At 42.2% G+C, this 16,726-nt stretch overlaps 1 protein-coding gene across 1 annotated transcript; it reads left to right on the forward strand.

Annotated features, from left to right (window-relative positions):
- The first annotated feature begins 2,419 nt into the window (after positions 1–2,419).
- Positions 2,420–15,633, forward strand: Fdx1 (ferredoxin 1). Its single transcript, XM_042682927.1, has 4 exons — positions 2,420–2,724; positions 6,201–6,325; positions 12,374–12,503; positions 14,531–15,633. Exons 1-4 carry the CDS (start codon positions 2,564–2,566, stop codon positions 14,643–14,645), a joined length of 531 nt encoding a protein of 176 aa, XP_042538861.1. The 5' UTR covers positions 2,420–2,563; the 3' UTR covers positions 14,646–15,633.
- The last annotated feature ends 1,093 nt before the right edge of the window (positions 15,634–16,726 follow it).

The following is a 16,726-nucleotide window of genomic DNA, read 5'->3' on the forward strand; positions in this document are numbered from 1 at the left end:
GATGCTTACTAAGGAATATTGGAATGTGCAAGCTTCTTTATCTGAGATCTCTGGGGCTACTAAGGCAAATATACAGTCATTTTGTGTATATAGAGCATTGTCCTCAAAACAGAATGCTGTTTTTCACCCAAGTCAAAGCTGGATCTGGATTTTCTAGAAGAGGGCTGGGCAGAGACGGAATGTGTGTCTGTGTTCCTTTCATTCTTATTAAACCATCTGACCTTGAAGATTTGATCGTGTGAAAAACCATAACCAAAACCAAAAACCCAAAAGCAACTATTCTTTTACAGCTTCCTTTTCAAGATTGTCTGAATTTTGTGGTATCCTTTCCAACTCGAATGATTGTTCTTTACTCAAGCCATCTCCACCAATAAATGTAATATGATCCATACATGGTCTGGACTTCGCCCAATCTATACTGTTTTCCTATGAATTTTGTGTGTCTGAGTGTGTGTGCGTGTGCAAGCATTGAGGTTTGAACTCAGGGCCTGGGCACTGTCCCTTAACTTTTTTTAAGGCTGGCACTCTACCACTTGAGCCACAGCTCCACTTCTGGCCTTTTGGTACTTCATTGGAGATAAGATTCTCATGGACTTTTCTGCCTTCATTGGCTTTGAACTTCAATTCTTAGATCTCAGCCTCCTATATAGCTAGATTATAAGCATGAGCTACCGGAGCCTGGCTTGGATATTCTTTAAAGCATCTTATATTGTATTTAGAGCATTTATTTATACTTTGTGTCTTTAGCTGTTTTATGGGAAAGATGTACTGAGCATGGTTTGTGACACTCTGGACATTGTGTGTCCGTTTGTCTAACCCTGGGAGTGGCCCTGACATGCCATATCTTATCCATGAGTTGTGGAAACACTGATCCTTGGAGAGAAAAATTTATCCAAGGTCTTGGATTGCTTATGTGGTAGACCTTGGGTTTGAACATTGCCTTTTTTTTTCTGATCTCAAAGCCTCTCTTTTCATTACATACTAAATACAATGAAGTATATTTTACAATTCATTTTTCTGGTTTTAGAAATTTCATTCGAACAAAAGAAAATTTCCTCCCAATTCTCATTTTGTGTACGCAGCATTTGTCTGACCTACCTTCTCTAGCAGCCCTAACTCTATTCATGATTGTAACAATCTATAATTTTATAGTCATAATTGTAAAATAATTATGCATAACTTCTATTGGCATTTGGAAACTTTCCAAAATCTCTTACCGTCCTTATTTGATATGCCCAGAATAGCTGTTGCTGTACACTGTTTTGTTTTTCTAGGGAGTGGGGAGTGAGAGAGAGAGATTTAGTTATTAACCAGAGATTGTTTTTACTGGGTATTTGCCTCCAGATATTCTATTTGGCTTTATCTTTTGAAATGAATCGTTCCTGCTAGGCACATTTTAAAAGACTAAGACGAAGAAACCAAGATACATGTCATAATCATGATGGAGGACCTTTAAAAGCATTCTTCTACAGCTTAGGCATTGAGGATATTTAAGTGTTGTTTCAAATAATTTCTTCAAAGTATATATTACCTCATCATTTTACTTTGTGTAGTTTTTATCAGTTGTAGAGAATATTTTAATGGTGATCAAACTTGAAAACTTGAATATAAGATATGCCCACCTTTCCATGTAAATACTACATTTTTTGTTAAGAAATGCTGATGTTGTGGTTTAATCAAGATGTTTCTTATTTATAATAACATTTTCAAAACAAGGCCTATTATGACATTTTAAAGAAGCGACTTTTTCAAATTTGGGTAGTTTTGACTCATATAATCACTAGAAGGTGCATTTATATTCGTAAGGGCTATAATTCCTTATGTGTTTTGCAGATTTTCCTAGGACATATTGAATTTATGTTTTTTAAAATCATTACATCTCGGGGCTGGGAAGGTGGCTCAGTGGTAGAGTGCTTGCCTTGCATGCATGAGGCCCTGGGTTCAATTCCTCAGCACCACATAAGCAAAAAAAAAAAAAAAAAAGTAAATAAATAAAAAAAAATAAAATCATTACATCTAGACAAGGCTAAGTGCTATTTCTTAGCTGGTGCAAACTAGCCATTTTACCAAGTGCTTTATCTTTTTATAAAATACAGAAGCACACTGACTAGGTTTAAAATTGAGTAAATAAAAATCACTGAAAAGGTAGATTATTTAAGTCATTTAACTATTCCACGTTTTGAAATATTTGACGTGTCTATGGTTGCTTCACAAAGGTGACATTATTTTGTTTTAATAAATGAAATTTTTGTACTTGAAGCCCAAAGGTTAAAGCAAAACCGGCCGTTCCCACGTCGCCCCGCCCCTAAGGAAAGGGAGTGGGCGGGGCCTGGAAGAGAGGGGCGGGGTCTTCCGCGGGAGGGGCGGGGCCGACCTCGGAGCGGGCCGGTTTATAGGTCACGCCGAAGGTCGGCGGCGCGCTGGGCGTCCGCTCGGAGCAGCAACACGCGCGGCCCGTCCGGCGCCCCTTAGCGTCAGCGCGGCGACCCCCGTCTCCCCGCCCTCTGGGGACCGCCGCCCGGTGGTCCGCCTCGCTTCCGGCAGCTCCCACACACCCGGGGCCATGGCCGCCGCTGGGGGCGCCCGGGTCCTGCGCGCCGCCGCCTCCACGGCCTTCCGCGGCCCGGCCCACCGCTGGCTGTTCGTCGCCGGAGCCCGCGCGAGGGCGCGCGTCGTGCCCGGGGGAAGCCGGCCGCTGAGCGTGTCGGCGCAGACGTGGAGCAGGTGAGGCCGGGGCGCGTGCGGGGCGGGTGGGCCTCTCGCTCGGCGGCCGCGTCGCGCTTCCCCGGCCTGCCGCTGGGGGCGTCGCCTCCCCCGCGCCTGGCCGCTAATTCCTTCCGGAGCCATTCCCTGCGGACGGGCCGTGGAGACCCGGGGGTGCCCCGCTCCCGGCCCCGCGCCTCCGGGTGCCCCAGGTTCCCCCCGCCCTGTGGGTCTGAGCTACGGTTGACCTTGTGGTGACCTTGCCAGATTCCCCCTGCTGGGACCGGAGCCGGGTCGCGCACTTGACCCCCGGGACAGACCCGGCCCGGAGTACGCGGGCGACACCCGGAACTTGCCTTTGGCCCACGGGGGCCGAGTTGCCTAGCCGGGTCAGAGGCTCTGTGCCCGGGGGTTTTCGCCGTTTTGGATCGAGGTCACACGGTGGAGGTTTACACGCCGAAGGCCTCCGCCGGCTCTTTGACTGCGGCGTGTAGGTGTCGCTGGAAGGAGAGTCTGCGATTTGTCTGCTGTCCATTTTCTCCTTGGGAAGACTTAGGCCTGGTTACCCCCCTACTGAGCCGGCTCGGCGGGTGTCGTTTCATACACCGTGCGGGAGATCCTGGGGAAGGCGAGCAGGATTTTATTTGGCCCCCGTTTCCTGGCTTTCCCCACCTTCTTTTTTTTTTTTTTTTTTTGTCGGTCGTGCGGCTTGAACTCTGGGCCTGGGCGCTGTCCCTCAGCTCTTCAGCTCAAGGCGAGCGCTCTACCACTTGAGCTACAGCGCCACTTCCGGTTTTCTGGTGGTTTATTGGAGATAGTCTCACGGTCTCTCCTGCCCGGGCTGGCTTTGAACCGCGATCCTTAGATCTCAGCCTCCTGAGTAGCTAGGATTACAGGCTTGAGCCACCAGCGCCCGGCTGGCTTTCCCCACCTTCTGCGGCCTGTGAGCCAAAGGGCACTAGCCTTTGAGGGCTGTACTTCCTGCTTGGTAAGCTTTGTAAGAACTGGGATTCTATCTACCTTAACTAGTAAGGGAACATGTATGCTTTTGTAAGTGGGAGGTGTCTCCTCTGAATATATTATTTGGAATACACACATGTAAGTGAAGAACCGTCTGTACCTTTGCTTGCTAAAAACTCTGCTAAAACCTTGAGGAGTGGAGTGAAAGAGGCAGAAAACTGGATTGCCCTCATCAAAGTAGGCAAGCACCCCTGAATGAATTTATTAAAAGGCATGGAGTACCATTAATGCTTAATGTAATAGAAATTAGAAGTTATGATTACTAACTGCTCATTTTTGCTTCTGTACGAATTGCTTTGTGCTAGATGATTTTATGGTTTTTGTATGATTTTAACTGTGACTGGTTTTAGTTACTCAGTAGTGGAATGTCAGCCTGGGAGCCTAGAGTTGCTTAGTAAAAGACTTCAAGGGGAGCTGGGAAGGTGGCTCAGTGGTAGAGTGCTTGCCTTGCATGCATGAGACCCTGGGTTCGATTCCTCAGCACCACATATGCAGAAAAAGCCGCAAGTGGCGCTGTGGCTCAAGTGGTAGAGCGCTAGCCTTGAGCTGAAGAGCTGAGGGACAGCGTTCAGGCCCTACAACCGGCAAAAAAAAAAAAAAAAGACTTAAAGGGCTGGGAAGGTGGCTCAGTGGTAGAGCCCTTGCCTTGCATGCCTGAGGCCCTGGGTTCGATTCCTCAGCACCACATAAGCAAAAAGAAAAAAGCCGGAAGTGGCGCTGTGGCTCAAGTGGTAGAGTGCTAGCCTTGAGCTGAAGAGCTGAGGGACAGCGCCCAGGCCCAGAGTTCAGGCCCCACAACCGGACCCCCCCCTCAAAAAAAAAAAAAAAAAAAAAGACTTCAAAGAGTTTACAGCCTTGACCAAGCTTGCAAAGTCCTCAGAATTATCCCCACAGCTGCAACGCTCTTCCGGGAGGCCGGGGCAGTAAGGCCCTAGGGAAGAAATATAGTGTTTTAAGAAACCTAAGCAACTCCATTTTTGTTTAACACTCCATCTTAGTTCTGCGACTTGACTCGTGATCCACTTTAGCCCCAATGTTAGGAATTTATGACAGAAAGCCATGCACAATTCTTGGAGCCATAGATGGCGTTTGCTTAAGGCAGGTGTTAGCCCCCAAGTGGTGTTGCCCCCCCAGCCACCTAGGACTAAGAGTTTCTGACCAACCCGTACTTCAGAGCCCAGGGCGAGATATGCCATGCATTCTGTTGGTCCAGGTGTGACTCGTAACCGTTTTTCAGTCAAACTATGGTCCAAGGACATTTTTCTGTAAAGGTCAACCAATCATTATTTGCCCAGCTTAGCTTGCTTTAAATGTAAATGTTAACCAATGTAATTTCTTATGTACACGTTCCTTGAAGTTGTTTGTTCAATACTATAAAAACTGTGCTGATTCTATGCTCAGGGCCTCTTAGTGCCGGTTACCGGTTACCATGTGCGCGGTTACCATGTGCGCGGAGGACCAAGCTCGAGCTTGCAATAAACCAGCTCTTTGTTGCTTACATTGATCGTGGTCTCTGGTGGTCTTCTGGGGGTCCCCGAATTCCGGTATAACATAAGAATGCATGTCCACATATACATATACAAATATATGCGTAGGTATGCATATGTACACAGATATGTTCATGTATATGCACATAAATGTATATGTGTGTGTATATATATTTGGTGGTAATGGTGAGTTCACTCAGTTCAATACAAGGAGTTGCACTTCTTCAGCCTTGTCTGCAAGTCCTTTTGTCTTGTTTTTCTTCTACTTTAAAAAAATTTAGGCTATGCTGTGGTTTGGCCTTGATTTGCTAGATTAGTGTTTTACTACTTGAGCCACACCCCTAAGCGCACACCCCCCCCCTTTTTTTGCTTTAGTTATTTTTCCGATAGGGTCACAAACTATTTACCTATGTCATCCATTCCACATAGCTGGGTTAGAGGTATTTGCCACCACATCCCTCTTGGTTGAGATGAGGTCTTGCTAACTTTCTGCCTGGGTTATCTTGAATGGGATCTTTTGACAATCCACCTCTTTAGGATTGTGGGCTCTGGTTTTACCATGCTTCTCAGTAGAGTCTCCTGCTAACTGAGAAATACTCCTACCCCATGTCTGTCCACCCGCTCATCTCTTCCCACCCTCCCCCCTCTAGGGTTGTCTGCAGATGCAGCGCTCCCCACATTAGAGCCTGCTGAGACCTGTAGGACAGCACACCCCTCTCAGCTTGGTTGAAATCTCCTCTGTGTGCAGCAGAATTAAATGTAAAAGTAAACAATGGGTGAAGGATAACACACACACACACACACACACACACACACACACACACACACACACACACACACACACTCTCTCTCTCTCTCTCTCTCTCTCTCTCTCTCTCTCCTCTCTCTCTCTCTCTCTCTCTCTCTCTCTCTCTCTCTCTCTCTCTCTCTCTCTCTCTCTCTCATCGTTTAAAGTTCCTAGAAATACTAAGCAACTGCTTTCTTTTCCAGCTCCGAAGATAAAATAACAATCCACTTTATAAACCGTGACGGTGAAACATTAACAACCAAAGGAAAAATTGGTGACTCTTTGCTAGATGTTGTGATTGAAAATAATCTGGATATTGATGGTTTCGGTGAGTATAGAACGCTCCTTCAAATTCATAAGTGAAGCCAGTGAATAGGTTTCAGCTGGTGTTTTTGAGAAATTCTAACCTGAAGCCAGTGAATAGGTTTCAGCTGGTGTTTTTGAGAAATTCTAACCTGTTGATTACTAAATAAAATACTGAAATTCAGGATGTGTTGGAGTTTTCATTTGTAAGGAATAGGAAAGTGATACTATTGTAATCTTTATAAGTGACCAAGTGACCAGAAATCTCCTATGGCTTCATTTGTTACCTAATTGTTTCCTGCAGACTGAGGGCAGGGTCTCTCGCTCAGTAGCTCAGGCTGGCCTCAAACTTGAGATCCTCTTACTCAGCCTCCCAAGTGCTGGGATTATAGGCATGTGCTTCCATGTCTGGCTTGGCTACACTTTTAACTGAAAATGTTTACTGAATTATTTTTTCACAATTAAAGGAGATAGAATTATGTACATAATATATAGAAAGGTAATATGTATCACTTTTAAGTCAGACAGACTATGGTACACAAGCCATCATTGTCACTAGCCATGAAATGTTTATCTTCTTTATATCTCAGTTTTCTCTTCTGTAGGTTTGGGTAATAGTTCTAGTCTCACAGAGTTCTTAAAAATTGGGAAGTGAAAGATGGGAGCTGGTGGCTCATGCCTATAATCCTAGCTACTCAAGAGGTTGAGATCTGAGGATCCCAGTTCAAAGCCAGCCTGGGCAGGAAAGTCTGTATAACTCTTATCTCCAATGAACCACCACAAAACTGTAAGTGGAACTATGGTCCAAAGTGGTAGAGTGCTAGCCTTGAGCAAAAGACAGCATCCAGGCCCTGAATTCAAGCCTCATGACCACCACCACCAACAACAAAAAAAAATTGGGAAGTGAAGGACTTAGCAGAGGACCCACCACTGTGTTAACTGTGGTTAAGCGCTGTAGTATTTGTGGCTTGGCTGTGAAATTCAGCAGCCTTGTGGTCACCGGGGAAGCAAAGCAGGCTTGAATTCCTCAGAATTCCTCCCCAAGTACTGTCACTATTTGACCTGCCTGCAAATCTTCCTGGAAAAGTTCCATGTGCTTTAAAAAACATAGTAGCATTTAGTGCAAATATGAATTGCATGAAGTGAAAACAATATAAAATATTAAAACAATATATACTAGCTTCTAAAGTGTTGTGAATCTTTTCACATTTATTACATGTCAGGGAGATTTGCTTAGTTTTAAAGTTCACTGTCGTTGTGGTTGTGAATTTTGAGCTCATTACATATGGCAGAGCTGCTTGGGCTGACAGAAGTATCTCCTAGCTTTGACAGAAGTGCATGAATCGTGCTGCTGTGTTGTAGTTGAGAAGTTTTCATCTGAATTTTAATAACAGTGTTAATTGAACCTCCATTTAGTGGTGGTGTGATGTGGAAGCACACCCCAAAGCAGTTATGGAAGGAGGCTGCACGTGGTCTCACATGATGAAGAAATTTAATCACTGTGAAACCCTGCTGTTCATTTAGGAGGAGGTACTAAGTTAGCAAAGAGGTTAGAAAGTATGCTTTCAAAGGCATTAAAGAAACAGTCTTGATTATTTTAATAAACACTTGAAGACAGTGATGTAGTTTTAGGCTTGCTCATGTGTAATGTGCCTCAGCCTTCAGTGGCACACACACAAAACTTACTGGGTTTAGACATTAGCAACCCCCCCCCCCCCCATACATTTGCCACTTAACAAACAATGCCATTAAATACTCTTTTGTGACCATCATTTTAAATAACTACATACTTTTATCTAGACATGCCATGATTTACTTACTGCATCCTTTTCTCTAAACATTTAGGTGGCTTCCAGCTTTCAGTTATGATAAGAAATATTAAAGAGAGCATCTTGAGTACTTTTCTAAGTTCATGTTCTAGAATTTTCTTGCAGTAAATTCCTGGGGATAGAGTTACTGAGGAAAATTTGTTTTATGAATTAAATGCTCAGGGTTATTTTTTTGCAGCTTTTTTCATGGGTTCTTGTTTGTATTGGTTAGTAGATGTTCATTATATGTATCAAAATATGAAAACTAGTTTTGCTAGGCACTAGCGTCTCACACCTATAATCTCAGCTCTCAGAGGCTGAGACCTGGAGGATCACAGATCAAGGTCAGTCTATGCAGAAAACTTTGCTAGACTCTTATTTCCAAAACAACTAGCAAAAAGTAGGGTTGGAGGTGTGGTTCAAGCGTAGAATGCCAGCTGAGTAAACAAGATGTCTAAGCAAGTGCCAGGCCCTGAATTTAAACCCTGTGCCACACACACACATACATCAGTTTAAGCGCATTGATTTAAAGTCTTTCACTTTCTATTTTCTGCTTGAGTAATGAGCACTGCTTGGCAACTGAAGCCTGAAATCTGAGCATCTTCTAATCTCTCCCCCAGCAACCAGCAGCCTCCTCCTGTCAGTCATGTCTCCAAGACATTGTGTTTCCAGTATATTCTATTGGCTCTATCCAGACACTTGTCAATCATTGCAGGCCTGGAGCTGCTACCTGCTGCTGCTTTTGAGCCCAGTGGCTAGGTGATTGGTCATGATGCACATCACCAGGGAAGTCATAGCTCTCATTTTAAATGACTGCCTGTAGCATTTAAAGTCAAATACATGTTTCTTATTCTGGCCTAAATGACTTATACAATCCATGCCATTTAGTATTATTATTCTCCCCAACCTTGCCATACTAGCCTCTTCTTAGCTTAAACTCAGACCAGATTTTTTTCATTCTGTGCATTTTAGACATATTTTACCCTCTGTTCAGATAGTTCATTGTCTTCCTATCTACAAATGTGTGTTTGCTGCTTTTCATCCATTAACTCTCAGTTTACATGATACCTCCTTGAATGGAACAGGGGAAAGATAAAATTTCTAGACTGACCAGTGCCGTGGAAGAGATGGGCAGGACGCTGTGATGGAGGATCACCCATTCCTGAGGGAGGCTTCTCTCCTTAGCCTGGGCCCATGTAAACTTGTTTTGAGTAGCCCAGCACCACTAAACTGGCTACCTGGTGTTTGTCCTCCCTCCACTGTCCTCCTGTCTGCCTTAGTCTGTCTTCTCTCGACCGGCCACAGTCCCTGTGACCAACGAGGGATAACGCCACTCTCACTGTACTCCTCATTGCATAGAAGTAATGAGTGAATAAATAAATGAAGATGGATAGTTGTGAATGCTGCAAGCTATACAAATTTGTAAGGATTCTTACTGCAGATGCCTTATGTGATCTTTTCAGCATGTATTGCAGTATTCTGTCACTAGAGGGCAGCTGCACATCTGTGATTCAATTTACCTTGCTTTAGGATAGGATCTCAGATTGAGATTTTTCTTCTGTATTACGTCTTCCCTTCATCTGTCTGCTTTGGGGGAAGGTATGTAAATTGAGAGGTCCTGATAATGTTTATATACAGCTGTGTTGATTCCCATCATGGTTATTAATGTATTTCTGACTGTGCTAGGTCAATCTTTGCTTTGGAAAATTAGATGTTGTGTTTTTGCATAACTCTACATACAATACTCTCAAGCAGCTGTGTTCTAGGCCTGTGTTAGGGAAGGGGTCAGGTGTGGGGGTGGGCACCCTGTCTTGTCAGCATCATGATCTTGACATAAGATGCGCACACACGAAACCACCTCTTCCTGTCATCAGGCACTCACATTATATGACAGGAAAAGTACACAGTCTGCAGATACCTAATTTTCCCTGAGAAATAATTTATGATAGGAATTTCAGAGGGTTGCTCCAACTTGTATTATTTTTATTCCTTTTTTTAAAAATAAAACTAAGGTGACATTTTATTAGCCATCAGTCTTTAGAGTAGTATGCAACTATACCTTAAGATTCTAGTGTAATTTTAAAATTACCTAGGCTTAAAATTGTGTAGGTTAACAAGATTATTACTCTAGCAAAATCACAGTCTTGTCACAAAACTTGTCAAGAGTCCTGTAATTTTGGCTGAACATGATGGCTCTCACCCATAATCCCAGCTATTCAGGATGCAGAGATCAGGAGAATTGTGGTTTGAGGTGAACTCTAGTAGAGTTAATGGGACCCACTTTTCATTAAACATATAAGGCATAGCATCGATGAGGCATCCCAGCCTAAGCTGGGAGACTTGGGTGTGAGGATTATGGTCCAAGACTGGTGGTCCAAAAAGTGTGCATCTATCTGCAACATAAGTAAAGCAAAGAAGGGTAGCAGGTGTGGCTCCACAGGTAGAGTACCTGCCTAATGAAGCTAAGGTCCCAAATTCAGGCCTCAGTACAGTGAAAACCAAATAAAAGCAAAGTCCTATAATTTTAAGCTGTCAGGCCAGGTGAATTGTAAGCATTGGGAGTTCAAAAGAGTACAAAGTAGCAAGCTAAAGCTCTGAATTAATTTAGGAGAATTAATTTAAGACAGAGAGCTCCAAATATTAGTCAGAATGCCAACAGAATAAGAGCCCTACTAAAGTACATATTCCTTTAAGATATGAAGACAGTATAAACAAGTTGGATGGCAGATGAAACACTAACATCAAGGAGGGGCTTGTGGTTGTGTGGCTACAATGGGTCCCTAAGGTTGTGCTAAGTCATGTGATATTATTCATTGTCAGTCATGATGTATGTATTTATGGGTTACGATGTGATGTTTGATGTATGTATGCAATGCGGAATGGCTCACTTACTTGGTGGGGAGACATTGAGATCATATTGAAATGTACATTGTATTAACTATAGTCACCATGCTGTGCTGTGCAAGGGGTTTGGAAATGTGCTCCTGTGCAGCTGAGTCTACCATCTCAACAGCAGCATTTCCTCCTCTTCTCTCCCATTCTCTGGCACTAACATTGTGTTCTCTGAGGCCTGAAGCAATTTTGATTATTTGAAAGGTAGGTATAGAGCTATAAGAAACTTAAATGTCTGTTCTGCCTAAGCCTGTTTTACTGGGCCTCACACTTGCTAGACAGACTCTCTCTCCTGAGCCATGACTCTAACTAGTTTTGCAAGTCTTTAGGAAGCCCCTTCCATAATATGTGATCACTAGAAGTTCACATGTGTGTCTATGTCTGTATACACATGAATACATGACAATTATGAGTCCCTTCACCATACTTACATTCCCACTGAGATTCTGTAGCAAGGCCAAAGAAAGTAAAAAAAAAAAGAAAAGGCACATAGGCACATAGATTGAAAAGGAGATAGAAAAGGATCACAAATGGTGTCATGTTTTTCCTTAAATAGCTTCTGGTTATAAGTTCAGGCTTCATTTACAACCATATCTTTATTATTTAAAAAAATTGTTTTCCTCTTAATGTTCCCCCTCCCCCAATGTATGTCTTTACTATTCTCTAGAATTCTCAATTAAAAAAACAAAGCATACAGGTAAAATCTCAGAAGACAAACTCTCGAAGTACCATTAGCTTGCTGTCTTATTATAGAGTTGTCAGGAGACTGCATTTCCTGCAGCCACTGCTTGTCTGACTGGCATCTTGTGACTGCTGCAGACTCAATTCTGTAATGATGCTTGTAACACAGCCTGACCCCAGTTGCTCTGGGTTAGGATCAGCCCTCTTATGCTGGCTGTGCAGATTTTACACTGAGTCTTACAGTGTGTTGTATTTCAGGTTCCTCTAGTATAGAAAAATAAGGAAAGTATAATTTGTTGACTTTTATAGGAGAACATAAAAAAGGGTCATAAAGAGGGACCAGGAACATGGCACATTTATTTAAATAATAAATATGCACTGGATGCTGGTGGCTCATGCCTGTAATTCTAGCTACTCATCAGACTGAGAGCTGAGGATCATGGTTCAGAATCATCCTGGGTGGGAAAGTCCTGGAGACTTTTATCTCCAATTAACCACCAGAAAACTAGAAGTGGCTCTATGGAGCAAAGGTAGAATGTTGGCCTTGAGCAAAAGAGTTCAGGGACAGCACCCAGCCCCTGAGTTCAAGCCCCAGTCCTGGCACACACAAAAAAGTTAAAGTAAATTAACACAGTAGTCCAGGTTCCAGTGGTATGACACTGAGAGTATGCTCGTGTCTGTTGCTTTTGTAGGTGCCTGTGAAGGAACCTTGGCTTGCTCTACCTGCCACCTCATCTTTGAGGATCACATTTATGAGAAATTAGATCCAATCACCGATGAGGAGAATGACATGCTGGATCTAGCTTATGGACTAACAGACAGGTAAGACGAGGAGTGGTCCTTATTATGATTGTCTTTTTCAGGCCCAGGCCATTGGAATAGAAAGTGTTTGTGTGTATCTGCCCCAAGTTGCATGTACTGCAATTGAGTTTCCTCTTGTCTTTGGAGGGAAGAGATGAAAAATATTTGTATTCAAAAACATATTTAGGCTGTCTCTGTTACATGCTAGGCTATGGCTTAGATCCTGGGCATAGAGTGAGCAAAAAAAAGACAAAAGTACTAAAAGAAAAGACAGCGTCAGTCATACTGGTGAGCTGGAAAGATGCACCTTTTATTACTTTGTGTTTATTTACCTTCCCACCTGTGAGGGTGCTCTCCCAGGGGAGGGAGCAGTGGCAGGTGTACCCATCCATGCATGGCATTTCTCTCCACTGTCCCAAGTGGAACCCTTGCCAAAGGTTCCCTTTTAAAAAGTAGAAGGATTGTAAGTTCTACATCTTAATGCATCTTCTTCGTCTATTTTTACTCCAGGAATTAATATTTATCACAATTGGGCAGGATGGAATTCAATGTAATGCTTTTTATAGTATTCTTGAAGGACAGATATAATAATTGAACAAAATTACAGTGGAAAATTTTACCTGTTTGAGAGAACAGACTTTTCAAAGACACTTAATATATAATAGTGATAATGTTAAGATGTCTGGTTCTTTTTCTTAGTGTACATTACAGTAAATTAATCAGCTTATTTTTTATTATTAATAGGTAGAGTTACTCTTAAACATGGTAAGATTTATACTGCAGGTGATGTTGAGTGATACTTACTATTTTTTAATTATCCATTCTTGGTTGCAGTCAAGGAAGATTTCTGGTTGCTTCACTCTTTCAGGGAGGGCTTGGTACTTAGGGTGGGCTTTATTTAACTGTAACTTTGTGAGGCTAATGAAATTTAATAGTAGCTTTATTAATATCATGTGTATGATGTAGCTACAGATGAGATTTCATTGAGTCCTCACCAAACTACAGTCATTTGCAAAGAGTCATTCTTCTCAGAGTTTATTTCCCTCTTTTGTTGTGTGCTCAGGGTAGAACAACACATGCTTTGCATGTGCTAGGCCAGTGCTCTGCCACTGAGCTGTGTCCCCAGCTCTTATTTTCCACTTGATAGAGTGAAGACAGATAGAGAGGAGAAGACTGGGAACATACTGAATACCAAAGCACCTTCAGTGACACATTCTCTGTCAACACCTTTTTTCTCTCCTAAAGAATAATGTAGAAAATACTTCCAATGACTGTATTATTTTGAGAATTGTGTTTCTTAATAAGAGGGTTCCTTTGTAGCTAACTGCTTGCCTTTTATTTAGTTAACATTTGTAGGTATTTGTATGAATAGATAATATTCTAAGTGAAAAGAAAAAGCAAATAAAGGAAAAAGTTGTGTTAGGAGAGTCATGGAATGTAAAAAGTTAAAAAGGATCTAAGTAAATGTAGACTAGCCATAGAGACACCTTTATGGTATTGTAACCAGGCTCACAAGTCTGAAATGACTTACAGCAGAGATTGTAAGATGCTTAAAGATGCAGCTTGATCTCAGAGATAACTACAGATAGGGGAAATTATGCCCTTCAAATTGATGGTTTATGTCTATGCGTTTGTTCTAAATTTCTTACCTAAAAGCTTTAAAAAGTGTACTTTCTATAGTCATTTTGATGATCTGGGGTTGATTAATTATTTTCTGTTCTCTTATGTCCTCTGCTTATTTCATTGCTCGTCAGCTTTCTCACGAGAAGGTAATAGTTCTGTTGAATCAATTTGTAGATAGAAAATAAAGGCTAACATGAAGCCTGGCCATACCAGACTGTTTCGTATTTATGGTCTGTTACCCTCTAGTTTATAACTAGATAAAAACAGTCTGGTTATATCTGTTTTGATCTCATGAAAATCTAAAAGGTTAATAAATTCCCTAACTGCTGTGGGTAAGGAAACACAAGAATGTCCTGAACTACTGTTTACCGCCTTGTGACTGATGAACGTGAATACTAAAGCGAACCTTCACCCTCTTCTCACAGGTCACGGCTGGGCTGCCAAGTCTGTTTGACCAAAGCTATGGACAATATGACTGTTCGAGTGCCTGATGCAGTGGCCGATGCCCGGCAATCTGTTGACATGGGCAAGAACTCCTAACCTACAGTAAAAAAAAAATTTCATGAACATTTCCTATTTTTATAATTATTTTCAGTATAATTAAATGAGAACCAATGTGGATGCATTTATTATTCAGACTAGCTTTACTATTGTAATTTGCCTTGTATAACTACTGAATTTTGGTAGTACTGATAGTATATAGTAAATTATAAAGTGTCACCTAAATAGTAAAAGAGAGCTATGTGTCAAGAACCTCCTGTATCTGACTTTATGTGTGTTTAGTGATTTTAGCACAATGTGACCACATCTGTCTGCTTCCCTAGAAGGAGAAATTACGAAAAGGTATTATTACTTCTGTTTGGTGTGGGTGAAAGAAGATACCTAAATGGTTGAAGTAGGACATTTAACTAATTAAAACAATCCACTGGAACCCGAATCTTGTACTTGTGAGTTTTATGTTCATGCTGAAACTGGAGAACTTATGATCTTAAAGGTATAGCAGTGGTTAAACATAAATCTGTATGGAAAGATTTAATTGCACAGTAAAATGCTTTTAAGGCGTTTACTAACTTTCAAATATGTATTTCAAAACTTTGATTCAGTAATAAGTCTGAACACAGGCATTGTAACACTGTCAAAGTTGATGTCTGTTCTGACTAAATCAAGGGAAAAATTAAAATTAGATGTCTTTATTCTTATCTAAGAGGTACATAGTTTTACCCTTGTAATCTTTTGAAAGTAATGCTGATTTGTAAATTACTGGCTATACAGAATGGAAATGTTAATGATTTGGGTCTCTGTGTCCTGAGCCAGAGGATATGGTTAGCTGCCATGCTACATGGCCTGGGCTGGACACTCTCCCTCCCCATGGGCCAGGGCTGCCTGCCCTTCTCCTTTGTGGCCTGTGCGACCTCATAATGATGTCGCAGTCCCAGAGGAGGAGGGAACTCTGTGCCACATGTCAACATTTTTGTATGGAAGACACTTGAATCCTTATCGGTACTATAAATAAATTTGTAAAACATAACAGGGCTACACGGTGTGTTCTTTGGGAATATAATTGTTTAAAAAATTAATCTGGACTAATTGTGAGGAAGAGCAGAAAAAAATTAGGTAAAAAAAAGTGGATAGGGCTGGGAAGGTGGCTCAGTGGTAGAGTGCTTGCCTCACATGCATGAGGCCCTGGGTTCCATTCCTCAGCACTACATAAACAGAAAAGGCCAGAAATGGCACTATGGCTCAAGTGGTAGAGCGCTAGCCTTGAGCTGAATTGCTGAGGGACAGCGTCCAGGCCTAGAGTTCAAGCCCCATGACTGACAAAAAAAAAAGAATAGGTAGATGAAATAGGTAGATGCATAAAGAACTTACATGAATCAAACTGATTTATTTGCCAAGTAGGATTTTAAATTAAACAGTATGTAGATAGGGGTTAGGAAGAACTTGAAGGGAGTAGTGAATACTCCAATATGGAGAAGGCTGTGCTTTTAAAGGTCTTAAAGCAATTTATTCATTTCATTAGCTTCCATGTTCTCTCTTTTTGTACTGGTACTGAGGCTTAAACTCAGGGCCTTGAACTCAGCTCTTGCTCTGCTTTTTTACTCACAGCTGAGGCTTTACCGCTTGAGCCACACCTCCACTTCTGGAGAGGTTTTGCTAGTTAATTGTAGATAAGAGTCTCTGGGATTTATCTGTCCTAGCTGGCTTCCAGTCTTGATCCTCAGACAGGATCCATCAGTTCCCGACTTTCATATTCTTTTTTTTTTGGATCCGGTCGTGGGGGCTGAACTCTGGGCCTGGGCGATGTCCCTCAGCTCTTTATCTCAAGGCTATTGCTTTACCACTTGAGCCACAGCGCCACTTCCGGCTTTTTTCTGCTTATGTGGTGCTGAGAAATCGAACCCAGGGCCTCATGCATATGAGGCAAGCACTCTACCATTGAGCCAACTTCCCAGCCCCCGACTTTCATATTCTTGTCTCTTTGTATGGATCACCCAAATTCCTTTCCAGAGCACCTTGAATGATGGTACTCAGCCAAAACACTCCAAAGTTTTCAGTCTAAATTATTTTGAATTAAGAATAGTTCAAATTAGCGGAGTCTGAACTTATTAGTGGAAGATATA

The sequence above is a fragment of the Dipodomys spectabilis genome, unplaced genomic scaffold (genome assembly GCF_019054845.1).
Source record: "Dipodomys spectabilis isolate Male_0828 unplaced genomic scaffold, ASM1905484v1 ptg000076l, whole genome shotgun sequence".
NCBI lineage: Eukaryota > Metazoa > Chordata > Mammalia > Rodentia > Heteromyidae > Dipodomys > Dipodomys spectabilis.

Bases quoted from the DNA above. Each gene is read 5' to 3' on its own strand.
- Fdx1 (XM_042682927.1), top strand. From the start codon at position 2,564: ATGGCCGCCGCTGGGGGCGCCCGGGTCCTGCGCGCCGCCGCCTCCACG. The intron at 2,725-6,200 runs GTGAGGCCGGGG...TTTCTTTTCCAG, and splicing joins TCGGCGCAGACGTGGAGCAG to CTCCGAAGATAAAATAACAA. The intron at 12,504-14,530 runs GTAAGACGAGGA...CTCTTCTCACAG, and splicing joins GCTTATGGACTAACAGACAG to GTCACGGCTGGGCTGCCAAG.